The 16,221-nt window shown below is 39.4% G+C and overlaps 1 protein-coding gene and 1 long non-coding RNA gene across 2 annotated transcripts in view; one reads left to right on the top strand and one right to left on the bottom strand.

Moving 5' to 3' along the window:
* The window catches only part of BCHE (butyrylcholinesterase), a 32,221-nt gene extending 17,259 nt beyond the window's left edge, over positions 1–14,962 (bottom strand). The window contains exons 1-2 of the mRNA XM_056358720.1: positions 14,767–14,962; positions 10,078–11,599 (exon numbers count right to left, since the gene is read on the bottom strand). Coding sequence (XP_056214695.1) covers positions 10,078–11,594 — 1,517 coding nt within the window. The 5' untranslated portion in view covers positions 11,595–11,599; positions 14,767–14,962. The remainder of the gene's footprint in view (positions 1–10,077; positions 11,600–14,766) is intronic.
* On the top strand, positions 552–8,539 carry LOC130158182 (uncharacterized). Its single transcript, XR_008825198.1, has 3 exons — positions 552–765; positions 3,352–3,514; positions 6,471–8,539. It is a non-coding gene; the product is annotated as an uncharacterized LOC130158182 (long non-coding RNA).
* Positions 14,963–16,221: the final 1,259 nt, after the last annotated feature.

Raw genomic sequence — 16,221 nt, forward strand, 5'->3', positions numbered from 1 at the left:
CACATGTATTATATGACTGCCGTTTCCATCTCTTGCTTTCTCTCCCATTGATAGAGCTCATCCCAGACAGTCAGAAATTGTTAGATAAATGGATTGAATGTTTTCCTTCTCTCTAGACACCAAATTTTCAGTACAGACTCTGTAGTAGATACTGTACTAGGATATAATATTTGAGATTCGTTTTCAATTGTAATTGCTCTGACCATGGTTTCTTTTCAAGATTGATGCTCCACATAACTGTGCACCAAATAATATCATTTAGATTCATTGTGTCCTGATGGACTTCATCATAGTACCATTTTTCTTGATATTTTCCACTACTGCCACTGTTTTATTTCTGTGAATGGTAGGAAAAGCATGAATCACAAACATCAGCTACTATGCATTCTAGGCCAAATTGAGCAGTCCTATAAAATGAAACCATTAGATAGCTTTCAGTAACATGTATATGCATTATTGTTTCGTCTGAAACAGAACCATTGGTGCTTCATGATGCCAAATGTAAATAAGAAGCTTTAGTATTCACAAACACCTCCCCTCGCCGAATATTTAATTTTTTTCTAAAAAAAAAAAAGAAAGTTATATACTTATCTCTGTTACAAAGTCATTGTAGTTTTGACTCATACAAGTGGAAGTTACATGTACCTTTCTTTCTTTGATGAACACAAATTATGTTCCAGCATTTTGACATCCTCTGAGTCTGATTTGACCTGCACCAAGAGGGAGATCTCCAGATACCAACATTTGGACTGGAAAAGACAAAAGGTATGCTCTCAAGAAGAAATGGTATATAAAGAGGGGAGAATTTCTGAGCCTATTCAAAGTCCTTCTATTCCAAAATTGAGGGGGCTTCTGTGGAAATTATAGTATGCAGGTTACTTCATAATGAGGAAAAAACAACTGTTAAACCTCTAAACATTTCCAGTTGTATAGAAAATTCACTTGGATGCTACTCTTTGAGAACACCATGGTGAATAGCATTCATAAGAGCATTCATATTTAAAACTTTATTAGTTAAAATAAAAATCACAGTATTTGAATAGCAGTTCCAGTAGAAAAAAGGATCACTTTGGTGTATATTTGAGGTAAACTCTTCATAGTTTGTATTGAATGAAATTAGGAAGTTGTCTTATGTTCCCTCCAGGAAAGGTAGAGAACACAGATGGTGGCCAGAGATGTCTGGGAAAGCAGATGATGGCAGCTTTTAATTTTACATCTGTGCTAGCATATAATTGTGTAACGTCACTAACTCCAAGCATGAAATGCCCGATTTCTACTGGTGCAGCTTCTAGATTTGTGGGGACAAAATCTCACAAATCCTGTGGCTAAATTGCTAACTACATTTATCCACAAGTGACTCCTCTTACAGCTGATTGAAAAAAAATTAAACACCATATTGAGCTACCTTCAAAAATATGGTGTTGGGTAACCTCTGCTGCTCCTCATTTCCTCTTTTCTCCCCTTTGCCACTTCCCTGAAACAAGCCAATCTCTTGTATTGGGGAGTAAATTAAAATGTGTACCGAAAGGTTTCCATTCTTCATGTGAAATTTCTCAGTAGGACTTGTGATTAGTGTTCCAGAACCACCTGGAAAAATGGAGTTTGCAGACCTTTTAAACTTCAATTTCTGTCTTTTGATGATGAAACAAGGACTAAGCTGCAGAAAAGTAGCATGGAAGAAGAGTGCCCTTAAGAAGAGGTTTAACTGTGGGTGGACATTAATTAGAATTTCAGTGTCTTCTGCAACCATGTGTTTGCATGCCTGCAGAAGTTATGGGTACAAGGAATGTAATCCCTAACCTTAGATTATCTCTGAAGTGTATTGTTCTTTTATGTGAACTTGCCTCACACATAAATTCATGCATGCATTTCCTTCATTTTGCTGTTCACAGATTCTTTTACCCTCCAAAACAGTTAGCAAGACTTTAAGATGTTTTCTTCTTTTATCTTTCCATCTCTTTTTGTTCTTTCTCTCTTTTTAATGTCTTTTCTTGTTCACCTAGCCTGTTGCATCTGTTATCATTTCCATCTCTTGTTTCCCATCTTCCTTACTCGGGTACTTCCCATCAAACTAAATTATTTCTATCTAGGCTTCTTAATCCCACTCCATAATTTAGAGGTAGCAATCATACCATGATTTTGTTTCAACTCTTGGAACAGTCATACCTCTTCATTCCTCCCCCCAAAACATTTGTAGGCTTTTTGCCAGGTTCTTGGCACAGCAGGGGCCCAGTACAGCCACATCCAAGATATTTCCCTCTCTCCTTTTACAGCCAAAGGCAGAAGAGCTCTACTAAAACCCACCTCAAAAGGATCCACTTTGTAATTTCTTTTCTTGTGCCTGCGTGTGCATGTTTGTGTGTCTGTGGCTCTGACAGCAAAACCTGGGGGTTCCCCTTGCTTAGTCCCAGGACTGTGCATTAGCATTCGTGGGTTTGATCCTGCAGCCCCTGACAATTATATTAGAGCTTGCCCTTTCCCATAAAGCATTGCCAGTGTTACGTTCAAGGCAAACCTTTGCATTATAGTTTTAGATTTTAGTTTTATGTCTCATTCAATTGCTCCTAAAGTATTTGGAAATTTCCTTAATAGATGCTCTCATCTTGTGTTTGAAAATCTGTTCTAGAGAATAAAATCTGTATGGCTGGAATTGCGTTTGCTGCACATATGGAAAGTAGCAAGAAGTCTTCTTGGAATTTTGCAATATTTGTAATAATATTAAACCAATCTAAACAATTTGTATTCCAGACCTATTTTCAAAAGATGACTGAATCAAATACTCCTGTTTTCAGTTTTGAAATTCAATGACAGCTTGTCAGCTTGCAAGCCAGAAAGAGAGACATGACTGCCAAATGCAAGTCTCTAGTTACTGATTTTTTCCATGATGTACTACATCCAAATAGATCACTAAAAAGATGTTTCCATTACTGTTTCTGAATATAAAAAATATGTATGGACCATGAAAAGATGATTAATCACTTTCAAGAACCCAAAAACCAAAAAATGAAGGTGGAGAAATAGGAATAAATTTCCTAAATTTGACCTTTTTTGTTCATGACTGATTTCCACTTTTCTTTTTTTTTTTTTTTTTTTTTTTATGGCTCAGAAATTATTCCCGTGAAAGAGAGTGAGTGTGAGAATGCATGTGCCCTTTTGGATCAGAATTAAAGCTTTGCTTTTCCCTAACACAGGAAAGGAAGACTTTCCCTAATCTTTTTGTATTTTTAGAAACCTCTGTCATGCTTCGTTTATACTCCTGGTGTTTTTACCTCACAGCCAGAAATCTTTTGTTCTGATTCTTGACCGGATCCAGTCAAATCACGGGTTAAGATGACAAATTACTTATTCCAGATAAGCTACAGTTCCAGTGTGGTTGAAGAACCTGTGAGGACCAGCACCAGGTCTCAGCTGAGTGGCTCCAGTCCAGGCATCTGCCTCTGTCCCTGTGCACCTGGGCTTATCTTTGGAAGAAATACAACCCACAGTAAACGTCTTACCACGAAATGCCTTAGTGGTATGTAAAGCTTCCTAGCTTCTGAAGTATTAGAAAATTAAAAGGGGGTGGAGTTTTTTTGGTTTTTGTTTTTCCCTCCAGTATATTGTCCTTTCCATACATAGACTATATAGGTCCCCAGTTTGATCTGCTGTCTGGACTCTATATGAGGCTGTTGTTTTTGTTCTCACTGTTCTGAAACTACTCCCTATAAACATGTTGTGATAAGTTGGTAGCAAGAGCGCTGAAATTTATTATATGTCTACCAGTGGAACATCAGGGAAAGGCAATAATAACCAGGCAAAGTACTTCAGAGCTTTAGTGGGACAATCAAAGCCTCACAAATTCCCCTAAAACATAGGAAGAAATATTTCAAAGGCTTCACTTTATAGAAAAAGCAGCAAAGATTTGTTTCAGCAGTTGTAAAACTGGCAGTGAGACAAGTTTTGCCAGTTTCCTTTTATCCAAAACATTTTTCACAAAGCCTTAAAAATATTATCTTTGTATGTTCCACTACATTCTTACTTGAGTTTTCATCTCCTCTGGTTTGTCTGTCTCCTTGTCACTTTACGTCACTCATGTCTAAAGAATACAGTTACAAATGTAATGAATAAAGTAATGCAACAGGCATAACCTAGCAACAATTGATTTGGGATGCCATATATTTTTTCATGATAAATAAAACTTCCTCTTACTAGAGTTAGCAGAGCATTCTGCTGGTTATGATTGATAGTACCTGTTAGTGTCGCTTGCTTTCAAAAGCTTTCTGAAGAATAACAAAAGTACAGCAGAAAAATTAACCTTAAGTGTTTAAAAAGAGAAATTTAAATTCTTTCACCATGGATGTCGCTTAAAATGAAGTGTGCTGGAAAACGTTCAAGAGAAGTCCACTGTAAACTAACTTAATATTGTTAGGAAAACGTTCAAGAGAAGTCCACTGTAAACTAACTTAATATTGTTAAAATGAACTTGTACACAAACACAACTGTGCTGAGTCCATCCAGCCCCTTCCATATGAAATCACATTCCTGTTTCCTGCTGAATGTAATTTGACTACATCTCTCTGCCTGTCTAATTCTGGTGATGTCTGGGATTTTAACAAATTATTTTAAGGCTAACATTTTATATTCTACTGCCAATGCTCTTAAATTCAAGAATCAGTTGAGGAGACCCTAGGTCAGGAAAAATGGATGAATTTTAAATCAAAGTGTAAATCAAGAGAATCGATTTTGTAATCTGTTCTTTCTTATAACCCAAATATTTTATTATACTTGATTTATTCAGACAGCACCAGTAATAATCTTTTTTCTTCTCTCACTTGTAGAACAGAGATTTCTTGAGGGTGTGATGAAAATATTGTTCTTTCAAGGCTTAAATTCATGCAGAAAAAAGTATTTTATGGAATTATGCTAATAGCACTAGGAACGGCTGGGATACTTGGTCAACCTTACTTGATACCAAAAGTCTATTCATTTAAAATTGCAGTGATAATGAAACAACAGAGGTGTTCAAGTGACAGAAAAGGAAATGCCATACCTGGAAGCCTTTGTCTTCCAATCCCAGGGCTACATTGGCAGTTCAGTAATAGTTACCTTTCTCCGCACCTTAGCAGACATCAGCATCCACCTCAGGACTTAACTTCCCACTGTTCAGCCAGGATGTTCCTACCTATGCATTTTCTCCCTCAGTAAATTGAATCCAATTTAAAAGTGAAAAGGTCATTAGAAAATACAAGTGTTCAGCTGCCAGCAGAGTTCAGGCTCCCTGGCATGCTGGTGTCTGGAAATGCCCAGGACTGGCAGGCAGAGGCACTTCAGCCACGCCAGGAAGGGCAACAACCAGCTGCATGTCTCACGGAATAATGGAGTGATGGTCCTCTAAACACTGTGGATCAGAGCATGGTATTTTTGTCCACCTGTAGCACGTCTTTGCAGGAGTCTAACAGACAATCTGTACCACTGATTACTTAGATTTGCTCTTGAAATAAACCATGAGCATATTTCTGAGGGGAAGAGATATGGGGGTGTATAATTGGAGGGTAAGTGACCCACAGTGCCAATCTGCTTAGCCACAGCTCCATGGTGGCTGGTCTATCTACAAGCATCAGGATTAGCATTAGCTAGATATAATCCAAAGGGCTGATCCTAAATATCTCTACCAGGAGCTTTATGAGCCTCCCAGTCTGTCCTTTCTTCAGTATCAACTGCTTGAACAGGCAGACCCATGAGGCAATCTGCTTCTCTATTTTATTCGCTTCTTCTCAGGCTAGTTGACATGAAGTAACATTATTTATATGAGTAAATACTGCAGCCTGTCCCTACGTGCAGTAACAGAAGCACTTACGGTATCCATAATTCCAAAGGTTCCCAAGCCACTGAATCCTGTTCTGGATAAGAAATCTGCAGGGAATCTCATGACTGAAAAGCATCAGCTTATTCTCAAAGACAACTGTTTCAGCAGGGTCTTCACAGATGTTACAGACCATGTAAATAATGGCAGATTCCTAAACCCGACACCATTCCCTGGGGTACCGAAGAGAGGCACTGGTGTAGAAAGCCAGCGTCTACCTTCAAGCCTCACAGGCGAAGTGCCTTGCCCTGTCTCCTGCTGAGTCAGCTGCATTCCCCATTCATAGTGAAAACTAGAACATCTTTACCCCTGATAATTCTCCAACAAAAATGGTCAGTTATTTATTTTTAGCAAGGATGTGAAACAAAAAGTGCCTAGAGACTTGGGAAATTGCATCAGCTACTGGCAGGGATGATGGGCGAGTGGGAAGCCGGAGCTGGCTGACAGTCTCCTCCTGTTTACTGAGCAATGGAGAAGCCGAGAGCATCCCTTACACTCTTGGGATCCTTTGAAGGAGTCACTTCTTTTTTCCTCCCTAACATCTTTTCTTTTGTTCTTACATGACATTAGCTGTTTCTCATTAGTTTTCTCACTTGTACCCTCCCGATTCTCTCCCTGATCCCACCAGGGGGAAGCAAGCGAGCGGCTGCCTGGGGCTGAGTTGCCAGCTGCGGTTAAGCCACGACAGAAACAGAAAATGCTGCTACGGGGCATACCTTCGACTTGACTAGGTTTTATTCCTAGTGCTCATGTAAGAATGAAACCCAGAGATCATTAAGGCCCAAGTATGAGCTTGAAGACCCCTTGTGAGCAAGCCCTGCATGCGGTGAGCCGAGCCGCCTCTCCGTCCATCCCAGCCAGAAAGTACCAGGAGAAAACTGATTTCTTTCAGCTTTTGTTGACTCTACCTTATCTCCCTTCCTCTGAAGGCTGCTCTGCCTTCCCTTGTGCTTCTGTATTTCTGTACATTAGAATATTAGGTCAAACACTCTCACTAAAAATTATGCTGTACAATATTTCTGATTTTCATCTTTTTGCTTGATTTTCTCCTCATCTACTAGAGACATCAATGGTAAAGTAGTTTTCCCCTCAGATGTTTGTGCTTTGATCATGCAAGAGTTTACTACAAATATCATGTCAAACAGGGCTTCCCCAGTTCTTTATAAATGTTTACTGTGTGCTCGAAGGTGCTGGGAAAACAAGGCTTACCTATCATTTTAGGGGTTATTAACAATTTTTGTTGTTTCCCCCCTCACTGTGCACTATGGAGCCTTAGGGGTCTCTGATCTGGACCATGAGGAAAGTGTCCCATAATGGGTTAACACCGACCTGATCTTTTACTGTTACCTAAGTTGCATGACTGTATTGTTTACCCTAATAGTGATGGGTTTGATACTTGTGGTGGAAGCAGAGGAAGGGATTAGCTGCTGTTTGCTGTGGAAACCACTTGAAATTCAATCTGTGGGTTAATCTAATTATAGTGTGAATGATAGTCAGACTAGATGATGAGGCTGTTGTCTATAAACTTAAACCTGAACGTACCTTATGTTGTCTAATTTTAGCTAGGTACAGTGACAGGGACAGCGTACTCTATTTTGCATAGCAGGTTATTGAGATTTTTATACATATATGTATATCTAATCCAGTGGAAAGCAATAGTTCATGGAAATGTAAATACTGTTCTGCAAAATCTATTATAGACCTGAATTTTTTTTTTTTCCTTTCTGCTAAGGAATAGTGCTGTTTAATGGAAAGATCTGCTGTCTCTGCTATACGATCCTGACTGCACGCTCCTGCAGGGCAGGTTGCAAAGCTGCAGTATGTAATAAGGAGCCTTCGCTCGGTTTGCTCTCCACTAAGGGCCTAATGACACCGCTTTCCAAGCAATGCTGTCATAGCATGTCTCCGTGATGCAGGAATTGTTACCAGGCTTTACCTGACCTCATTGTGCAGACTTCATCTTAGGAATCTATCATCAGATGCGTTTTTGGCATTGATAAATCAACCGCATAGCTCAGTGCCAGACCGTACACCCCTGCCGAATGCATTCCTCTGTGCTACAGGCTTTCACACCAAATTCATATGGAACAGTGTCCTCAGGCTCTGAGTAAAGAGGGAAGGAGGAAGAGCTCATAGATTAAATTTTACATTACATTTTATGAGAATAAAAGCTGTATTCAAGCATTATGGATTGATGAGTATAGCTATCTGTATCCTAAATATCTGAGTTTTAATACTCTCATCACTTAGACAAAAAAAGAAATTACAGGCTCTGACATATACAGGGGATAGAACTTGTTAATGTAATTAATATTCCTCTATATCAAGGCAAACAATCCATCACACCTATTGATAAGCAAACCTGTTAAAAAAAGGATACACATAAAAATAAGCTGTTAGTCCACCTCGTGGTATCACGTGAAGGGACTAGGCAGGGCTGGGCTGGCAGCCACCAAGTGCAGCGTGTTTCGGAGCTGAAGCAGTGCCATGGCCCAAGGAGAGGCGTGGGGTGGGGGTGGATCACGGGCCAGGCAGGCACACAGCAGCTCCTAGCGTAACCCCGCGGCCAGGGCAAAGAGTACTCGCCTTGGGTGCAGAAACAGGGGACTATCAGGCTGAACTAGAAGCGATAGATGACACCTGTAATTAGGACTCTTTGGGGATGACAGTGATTAATTCCAACAAGGTGTTGATGAATCACGGTTTTAAAGAAGGCGCCTAGTTATTATTTAAGGGCTTGAAAAAATGCACTATAGTGAAAGTCTCAAGAGTATAACCTGGTTTATTTAAAAAAACCCAAAACAAACAAACAAACAAAAAAAAAAACCGACCAAAAAAAAAAAGGATGAAGGGTTATTTGAATAGAGCTTAGAATTATCTCTATATGGAACATAATTCATAATATAAAGCTTAGAAATTAGCAAGTAAAATATAGCACCTGGAAAATGCAGAAGTAGAATAGGCAAATTCAGACCAGATACAAAACTTCCTCTTATAACTGTAACTATTTTAAGTGGAATTAGAACAACCTACCAACATTTGTTCTGGGTTTTTCATCCCTGGAAATGTTTAAATCCTACCTGTGTTTTCTGTTATGTACAAGGTTATAAGGACTAAACAAGCATAGTGATCTTCTCTGATTCTAACCTATTAAGAAAAATGATTAAATCCTGTTCCAAAGTTGATTTTAGCCTTTACAAATCTTATTATCCTTCACAGATCAAAGGAAAAGTCCACTATGGACATAAAATTTATGCAGGATTTTAAAATTTAAGTTAATTACATATTTTAAAAGTATGGATTATGTGTTTGGTTGTATGCTTTCACAGGTACAGATATTTTTATATATAATTTTCCCAGGCAGGAGAGCAGAAACAAAGCTTTTGAGAAGACAAGATACCTCCCCATCCCATCAGGCTTGCAACCTTGAGGCTAATCATACATGACTGCAGTAGTGACTGGTTTTCTCACCGCACTGGAATGTTTTCTTTTCAAGCTGAATACTGCATTGAAAGCCCCACAACCCCACCGAGAAGAGCAAGGGCTGTCTCGCTGCTCCTGGCCAGCTAAATAGAGTGAATGAAGGGTTGTATTTAATCCATTTCAAACATCCAAATGAAATATGCTTATTTGCTTCTTATACAGGCTAGGATATATTTCACTTAAAGATGAGTCTAATGGAAATAGCAAGTGATTTGTCATCGGCTTCAGTGAAACCCAGGATTATACTTACAGTACACATGGGAAGAAAGGCTTTCTGAAAAGCACATCCTGCAGTCCCAATCACTTCATCACGTGAACATAATATACCCCCATATTATACACCTGCATGTTCCGAGCAAATTACATCTTCAAGGGAATTGGGCTTTTGGCTCTTACTTCTACAGTTGGAAGTCTTTCCAGAATTTGAAATATTTTGTTTCTAAAAGTTGAAACCATTACCTTTCCTTTGTAACAACTGCTGGTGTGGCAAAAAAAAAAAAATGTTTTGCATTTGCTTTTATGCACATTATTTTCTTAAGCTCATCTAATACAGTGAGCTACGCAACAACAGTTTATTTTACTAAGATGGTGTTTTTATCAGAACTAAAACAGGAATTTTGGATAGCCAAACAATTAATCCTTCCTAATCATTCTCATCAGGCTTCAGATCACCATTAAAACTGTTAGGCTTTTTCTGCCTGTGAAACAAACAAGCATCTGACCAATCAAACAAACTTCCACAGCAAACTTACCCAGTTTTCGCAAAAGTTGCCCAGTATCTCAGCATGGACCGGCTTAAGATTTCTTCAGCTTTGGTGTAATTGACTCTTCTTTCTAGAGGCAGTCCGAACACAAACTCGATCTCATAACCATGCATTACTCCCATCCACTCTGGCCAAGGGAGCTTTGAGGATCGGTGTTCAAAGAAATAAAAAAATGCTTTGTGTCCTAGCTGTGCAAATTTTTTTGTGAATTCCATTGTAGGACATATTATATTGTAGTCACCGATAACATCATCCATGGCATCACGGTAATGTTCTGGCTTTTGCTCATTTTCCCAATCTGTGTATTGAAAAATGATCGATTCTATTGCAAGTTGACTTGCTTCTGGGAAGGACAGAGTTAAAGCGGCTTCAAATGCTGTTTTATTGATCAAGCCATTGCTATCCTTGCTGAAGCCAGGGACTCCATATGCTAGAAATGCTGATCCTTCATCTTTATTAACACCGACTAAGATCTGTGTTTGTTTGAAAAGGCCATTCTCAATCAATGTTTCTGGCATGTCAGAGAGAAAGTCGCCATCCACAGTTGGACAAAAATATACTCGTAAAAGAGAGTCATATGTTACAACAAAAATTTCATTCTCCAGTATATCCTTTGGGTCCTTGTCTTGGAGGCAGAGAATTAGCTCTGTCTCATTGCTGGTGGGACACTGGAGCTGTTTAGCTAGAGCCACTGTTCTGTTTCTGGCTTCGGATGCTGTTATTGCAGCCCAAGGGGCATTTGCAGATCCACTTTGCATGATGGCTCTTGTGAATAAAGGATGGCTTTTAGGAGAAAGGATATGGTAGCTGACAGAAGCTGAGCCAGCACTCTCTCCAAATATAGTCACACTTTTTGGATTGCCTCCAAATGCTGCTATGTTCTCCTGGACCCACTGAAGTGCCAATCTTTGATCAAACAAACCTGCATTTCCAGGAGCTTCCTGGTTTCCTGGCAGAGCCAAAAATCCTAATGCACCAGTCCTGTAGTTCATGGAAACTACAATGACTCTTTCTACCCTGGCCAGAAACTTGCCGTCATAGACTGGTAGGGAAGTTGACCCAGTCTCAAAGCCACCACCATATATCCACACCATGACAGTTGCATTCTTAGGTTTGGGAGAAGGAATCCATAAATTAAGGTATAAGCAGTCTTCACTTAGGTTAGTTTTTGGATTCCACATCTCTGATCCAGGAAATCCCGGGTAAGTAGTGTCTATAAGCTGGTAACAAGAGTTTGCATGTTTTGTGGCATCCCAAACATCTGACCACTTCTCACGAGGTTCTGGCTTTTGAAATCTCAGTCTACCAATGGGTGGCTGTCCATAAGGTATTCCAAGGAAGGCTGTCACAGTTCCCCCCAGCACCTGCAGGTTCATTCCTCTGACTCTGCCCTTCTTGGTTGTAACGGTGTTATCTTCAGGGATTACCTTCCTGATGAACATATACAGTAGAAGAAGCCAGATGAGAAACCTGATATAGAGACTTGTACCATTTGTCCAAGTCATGATGCCTGAAACACAGGAAAAAAGACATTCAAGAGTTAGTATTGCAATGTATTAGTACCAAAGCCAAAATAGGTTGTTCAAAAAGGGTGTAGGTCATCCCAAGGACATTGAAAATAACATGGTGCTGCTACACAAAGGTCAGCAGTCTTTAACCATAAGTTCTTGTTAGTTAGTTGTGTTGCAAAGACTGTGTTTAGTATTTAGTATTTGGTACAGTACTTCAGAAAAACTCTTGCTAAAAAAAAGACAGAACTGAAGAAGCCTGACCAGGGAAGGTAATGTCATATAAGCCGAGTCTGAACTACTTCAGTTGGCAGATGAATTAACCACTTGCATTTCCACTGGCGCGATGAACAGGACATTTTATGATCTGTGATGGAAAATGCCATGCCTGACTAGCCATCATTCTGTTAGAGGTTGCTTTCGCAATTTGTGTTCTCAAATCAATAAAGAGTGATAACAAACATCACTAGGCACGGATTTTTCCACACATAAACACACATTCCATGAACATGGAAAAGGAGCTTGAAGCCAAGTTCTAATCCAAGGATTTCCGGGTCCACGTAAGTTTTGAACTACATGTTTGTATCACATACAGATGCCTGGGCTGAAACAAACCATCAATGGCACGATTTGCTATAACCTCAAAGCACAGGGTGATTTTGTTGTCCTACTCATACGCCTTAAGATCTGAAGGTGTTTTAACAAGTGAGGTATGTGAAGGACATCTGACCTGACCGGCAGGTCAGCTCCTGTGGGCAACTGCGTACAGAAGTACACCAAGAATTACATGAAACATTTATTTCAAGATCTTTTTTCTCTAAAGCAACTTAACCAAGGTTATAACCACCATAGCCATAAGAAGTAGTCATACTTTTGCTACTTAGAATGAATATTAAAATACTAAAAAGACAACAATTTTTAATATATGTAGGTGGTGCCTAATAATTTGAGTATGGCATTCCTTAGAACTTTTCATAGTAGTAATTAGTAATACCTTAAAGCTAAAGGTATAGATGCTGATTATGTACCACATTTAAGCATACTAATAGTCCTATTTACCCCAACCTTTTCAAATGCTATAAACCCCCAGTATCTTAGTGGAAAGTCAGAAAAAGACTTTTTGCATAAGCCCATTTCTATGGCTTACATATTTGAAAATGGTCAACAAAGCTTCCTTCTATTTTTTGCTTGTTGCCTTGCCGTACATAGTGTACTCTGTCCTGCCACTTTAAACAGGCCATTCTTTGTTAATGACAAGCACTTGTGTCCTTAAAAGGAATAAGAGGCTAATTTCTGTGGAAAGTACAGCTGTGGCCTAATCTAAGCTCCTCCTGCTTGTTTGCGTATTCTTAGAAATGAAATAAGAAAAGGCAGGGGAGGGAAAAGGAAGATTTTGTGCAGAGAGATTCCTAACTTTGAGATAGCATCAAAGGAACAGGGAAGAATCTTCAGAGACAATATTTTTATCAGTCATATAAACAGGTAGAAAATAGATAAATTTTAGAAAGCAAACTTTTACGCTCTTGTTTTTTAAAAAAAAAATAAGAAAAAAGATAAGGTAGTGAATGGGGGCAATAGACTTCAGAGTTGGTCTGACATTCCATCTGGCCTTCAGCTTGACTTATATAAACCTGTAAATGACCTCATGTATGCTAAACTTTACAGATGTGCGTAGTCGATCTGGGCAACTCACACGGTCCAGCAACTCCCAAGGAGTTTGGGTAAGCAGAGCCTCTCCCTGGCTGCCCGCAGCACCTGACCAGGATGCTCACATCGTTCAGTGGCATCTGGCCCCCTCTTTAAGTGCCAATCATATTTTTGTTCCATGCATTCCTGTCACAAAATCTTTCCAGAGCTGGGTGAGAAAAGGTATGTAAAGATTAGCCTGAGGCTAAACTCTTTCACCCTATCTCACAGTCAACCAAGGCAATGGAGGAACTGTGAGAAATGTTAATAGTAGGGATCCAGCTGGGTAAATGTGCAGCCAATGCACAGCACTGCCAGATGGGAGAAGTAATTTCTCTAAGTTTGTTGTTTCCCTGACACTGTCTTTCTTCACACACTTCTAACACACCACCACAACAACAAGCTGGAAAGAATAAGAGATTTCAAACATTGTCATTATGAAGAAGATAAAATGGTACTAAGAAAAGCGAGAGGCATTAAAGTTCCTAAAGCTTTTAATATCTAAATAGTAATTAAAATTAATTGCCCTCTGCACTTTCCTGTTAATTAGAAAGGAACGGGGTGGGAGGAAAATACTGTAGTACTGCAAAACACAGAGGCACAGATTTTGACCATAAGAAGTTTTAGACAAGAATTTTAGGAAGGGAAAAACAACAACAAAAAAAAAACCACCAAAAACCCAAAAATCAGTTCTGTACCTTCTTAATTAGCTCTGCAAAAAAACAGATGGCATTTAAAAAAAAAAGTTTTAAATAGATCAAGTTTGAAAAACACAAGTTTTGTACTTCTGAATGAGAGGTCTTGTCTAGTCCTAAGTTACTTTGCTAATATTAATAAAAGTAGCGAGTGGCAGAGGATTATTATTACACATTGAATGTATGGCAAATATTACATTTAATAAGGTTTTTACGACTGCATTAAACCAAACCCAACAACGTAAAGCACACTGAGCAAAACAAATATTACTTGATTATTACTATGAGAGTAAAAGGGTCGGAAGATTGCTTTAGCTCCTCAACTTTAACCGAGCAGAGATATAGCATATAATGCACTTGCATACTTTAAAAAGCTGCTTATATAGTAGTTTCCTCCAGCAAAACTTAAACATTTGACTACACTTTTGTATTCTCATTCAGCAAGGGAACACAGTTTATTTCACTATGTCCTCTCCTCGCAAATCTTTACCCAGCCAAAAAATCTATACACAAGACTACATAATCAGTATTTAAATAGAAAAGATGGTTGAATTAATAAGTGATTTCTAGCTCAGCTTAATTTACTTAGCTCAGGATCCCTTGAATAATATCAAGGTCTGATACACACGCCTGCTTACTCGTTCCATTTGCAGAGCAGAGTGAGTTTTCCCAAGAGAGCAACAAATGGGCAGAGCATAACATTTTAAAAGATCCCAATCCCCGTGCAAATCAAGCTGAACTGTAAATTATCCTGGCAGACAGAGATGTGTAAATAGAGAATCACTTACCCCACTTCTATGACAAGAACTACAAAGTTTTTAAGAGTCAGGATCTTTGAATACTTCAGGGAAAATGCAGTATGCAGCTGCTGCTTTAAGCCCGTAAATTGGACAGTACTGACATTATAATCAACTGTTTCTGACACAGAGCTCGCGAGAGTTGGCAGCAGCAACTTGATCTGCCGGCAGCCGTTCCTTACTATCTGACATCTGCTCAAAGGCTAATGGTATCGTTGTAGAAATGCTACAGAGAGAAATCCGTCTGGGAGAAAGTCAGGCGTGAGCTTCCACAGGAAAGGGAAGATACAGGGATTTTTTTCTTTAGCACAGGGCAACAGTTTTATCATGTAAAAAGATGAACAGAATTATAAATGTAATAAAATCCTGCCCCTCTTTCCTTCATCTCGCTTAGAGCACCGATCTCACCTGGGCCTTTTTGCTATTGTACAGCTCAGGATTAGCACCATTTTAAAGTACCTCAAACTTTTCTTTTCACTGTAAGATAAGTAGTTATTTTTGGTTTTAAGCAACTGTGGCAGATAAAAAAGGAGTGTCTTCTGCACAGACATGTCAACAACTGGCAAGCATCGTTTGTGTTACTTAACTCATGGCCATCTGCAGGCTGCGGCAGAAATCTGCGTTGTCCTCGCCTGATGTTAGGGTTAAAAATGGTACCCACATTGTGTCACACGCTGTTTTCTCTCTCTTCTTAGGCTTCAAATAGGAAATTACCCATGCTGCTTAGTACACCCGATACCCTCCTTTTGCCTGACCCTCTTAAAACCTTGTTTCCCCCAGAACCCAGCGCTGCAGGTGCAGAGCCAGTCCAAACCGCAGGGCAGAGTTGTCAGGGCTGCAGCACAGCCGGGGACGTGTCCCACAGCACAGGGGGGGCATGTAGAGTACAAATATTTCAAGGTACAGATGAAGGCAGAACAAAGAAGAGGGGTGGAGTCTACAAATAAATTACATACACTCCCCTTAGAAAATGCCTGGTCAAACCCATACCCCTGAGCCACCATGTGAAACCAGGCAGCCAGCCCTTGGTGGTGGGGCTGCTGACCCCCAGCAGCATCTGCACCCTAGCTCTGCTCTGAGAAAAAACAACTTTTCCACAATTTAAGGTTTTCTGCTACCGAAAGCCTTTGCTTCCCCTGTTAGAGCTGAAGGCAATTAATTTCCCTCTGTTTAATAATCAAACTACAGCTCTGTTTCAATTACACAAAAGCAATATTTGGCAATGCATAGAACAGAAATAAAGCAGAAATAAAAAGTTGAGTGTGAAGTTTATAGACCTTAACATGGAGACTACAAATGATTTTAAAAAGCTAGCATGTGAAATAGTGTTCTAATAGAGAAAATCTCAAGCAAGCACGGTCATATAGTTTCTTCCAATAATTTTACAGTCTACCTTTAAGATCAGACATTTGACAGGTATATTGCAGGGACACATCCATTGGAAAG

The sequence above is a fragment of the Falco biarmicus genome, chromosome 13 (assembly GCF_023638135.1).
Source record: "Falco biarmicus isolate bFalBia1 chromosome 13, bFalBia1.pri, whole genome shotgun sequence".
In the NCBI taxonomy this organism is placed as follows: domain Eukaryota; kingdom Metazoa; phylum Chordata; class Aves; order Falconiformes; family Falconidae; genus Falco; species Falco biarmicus.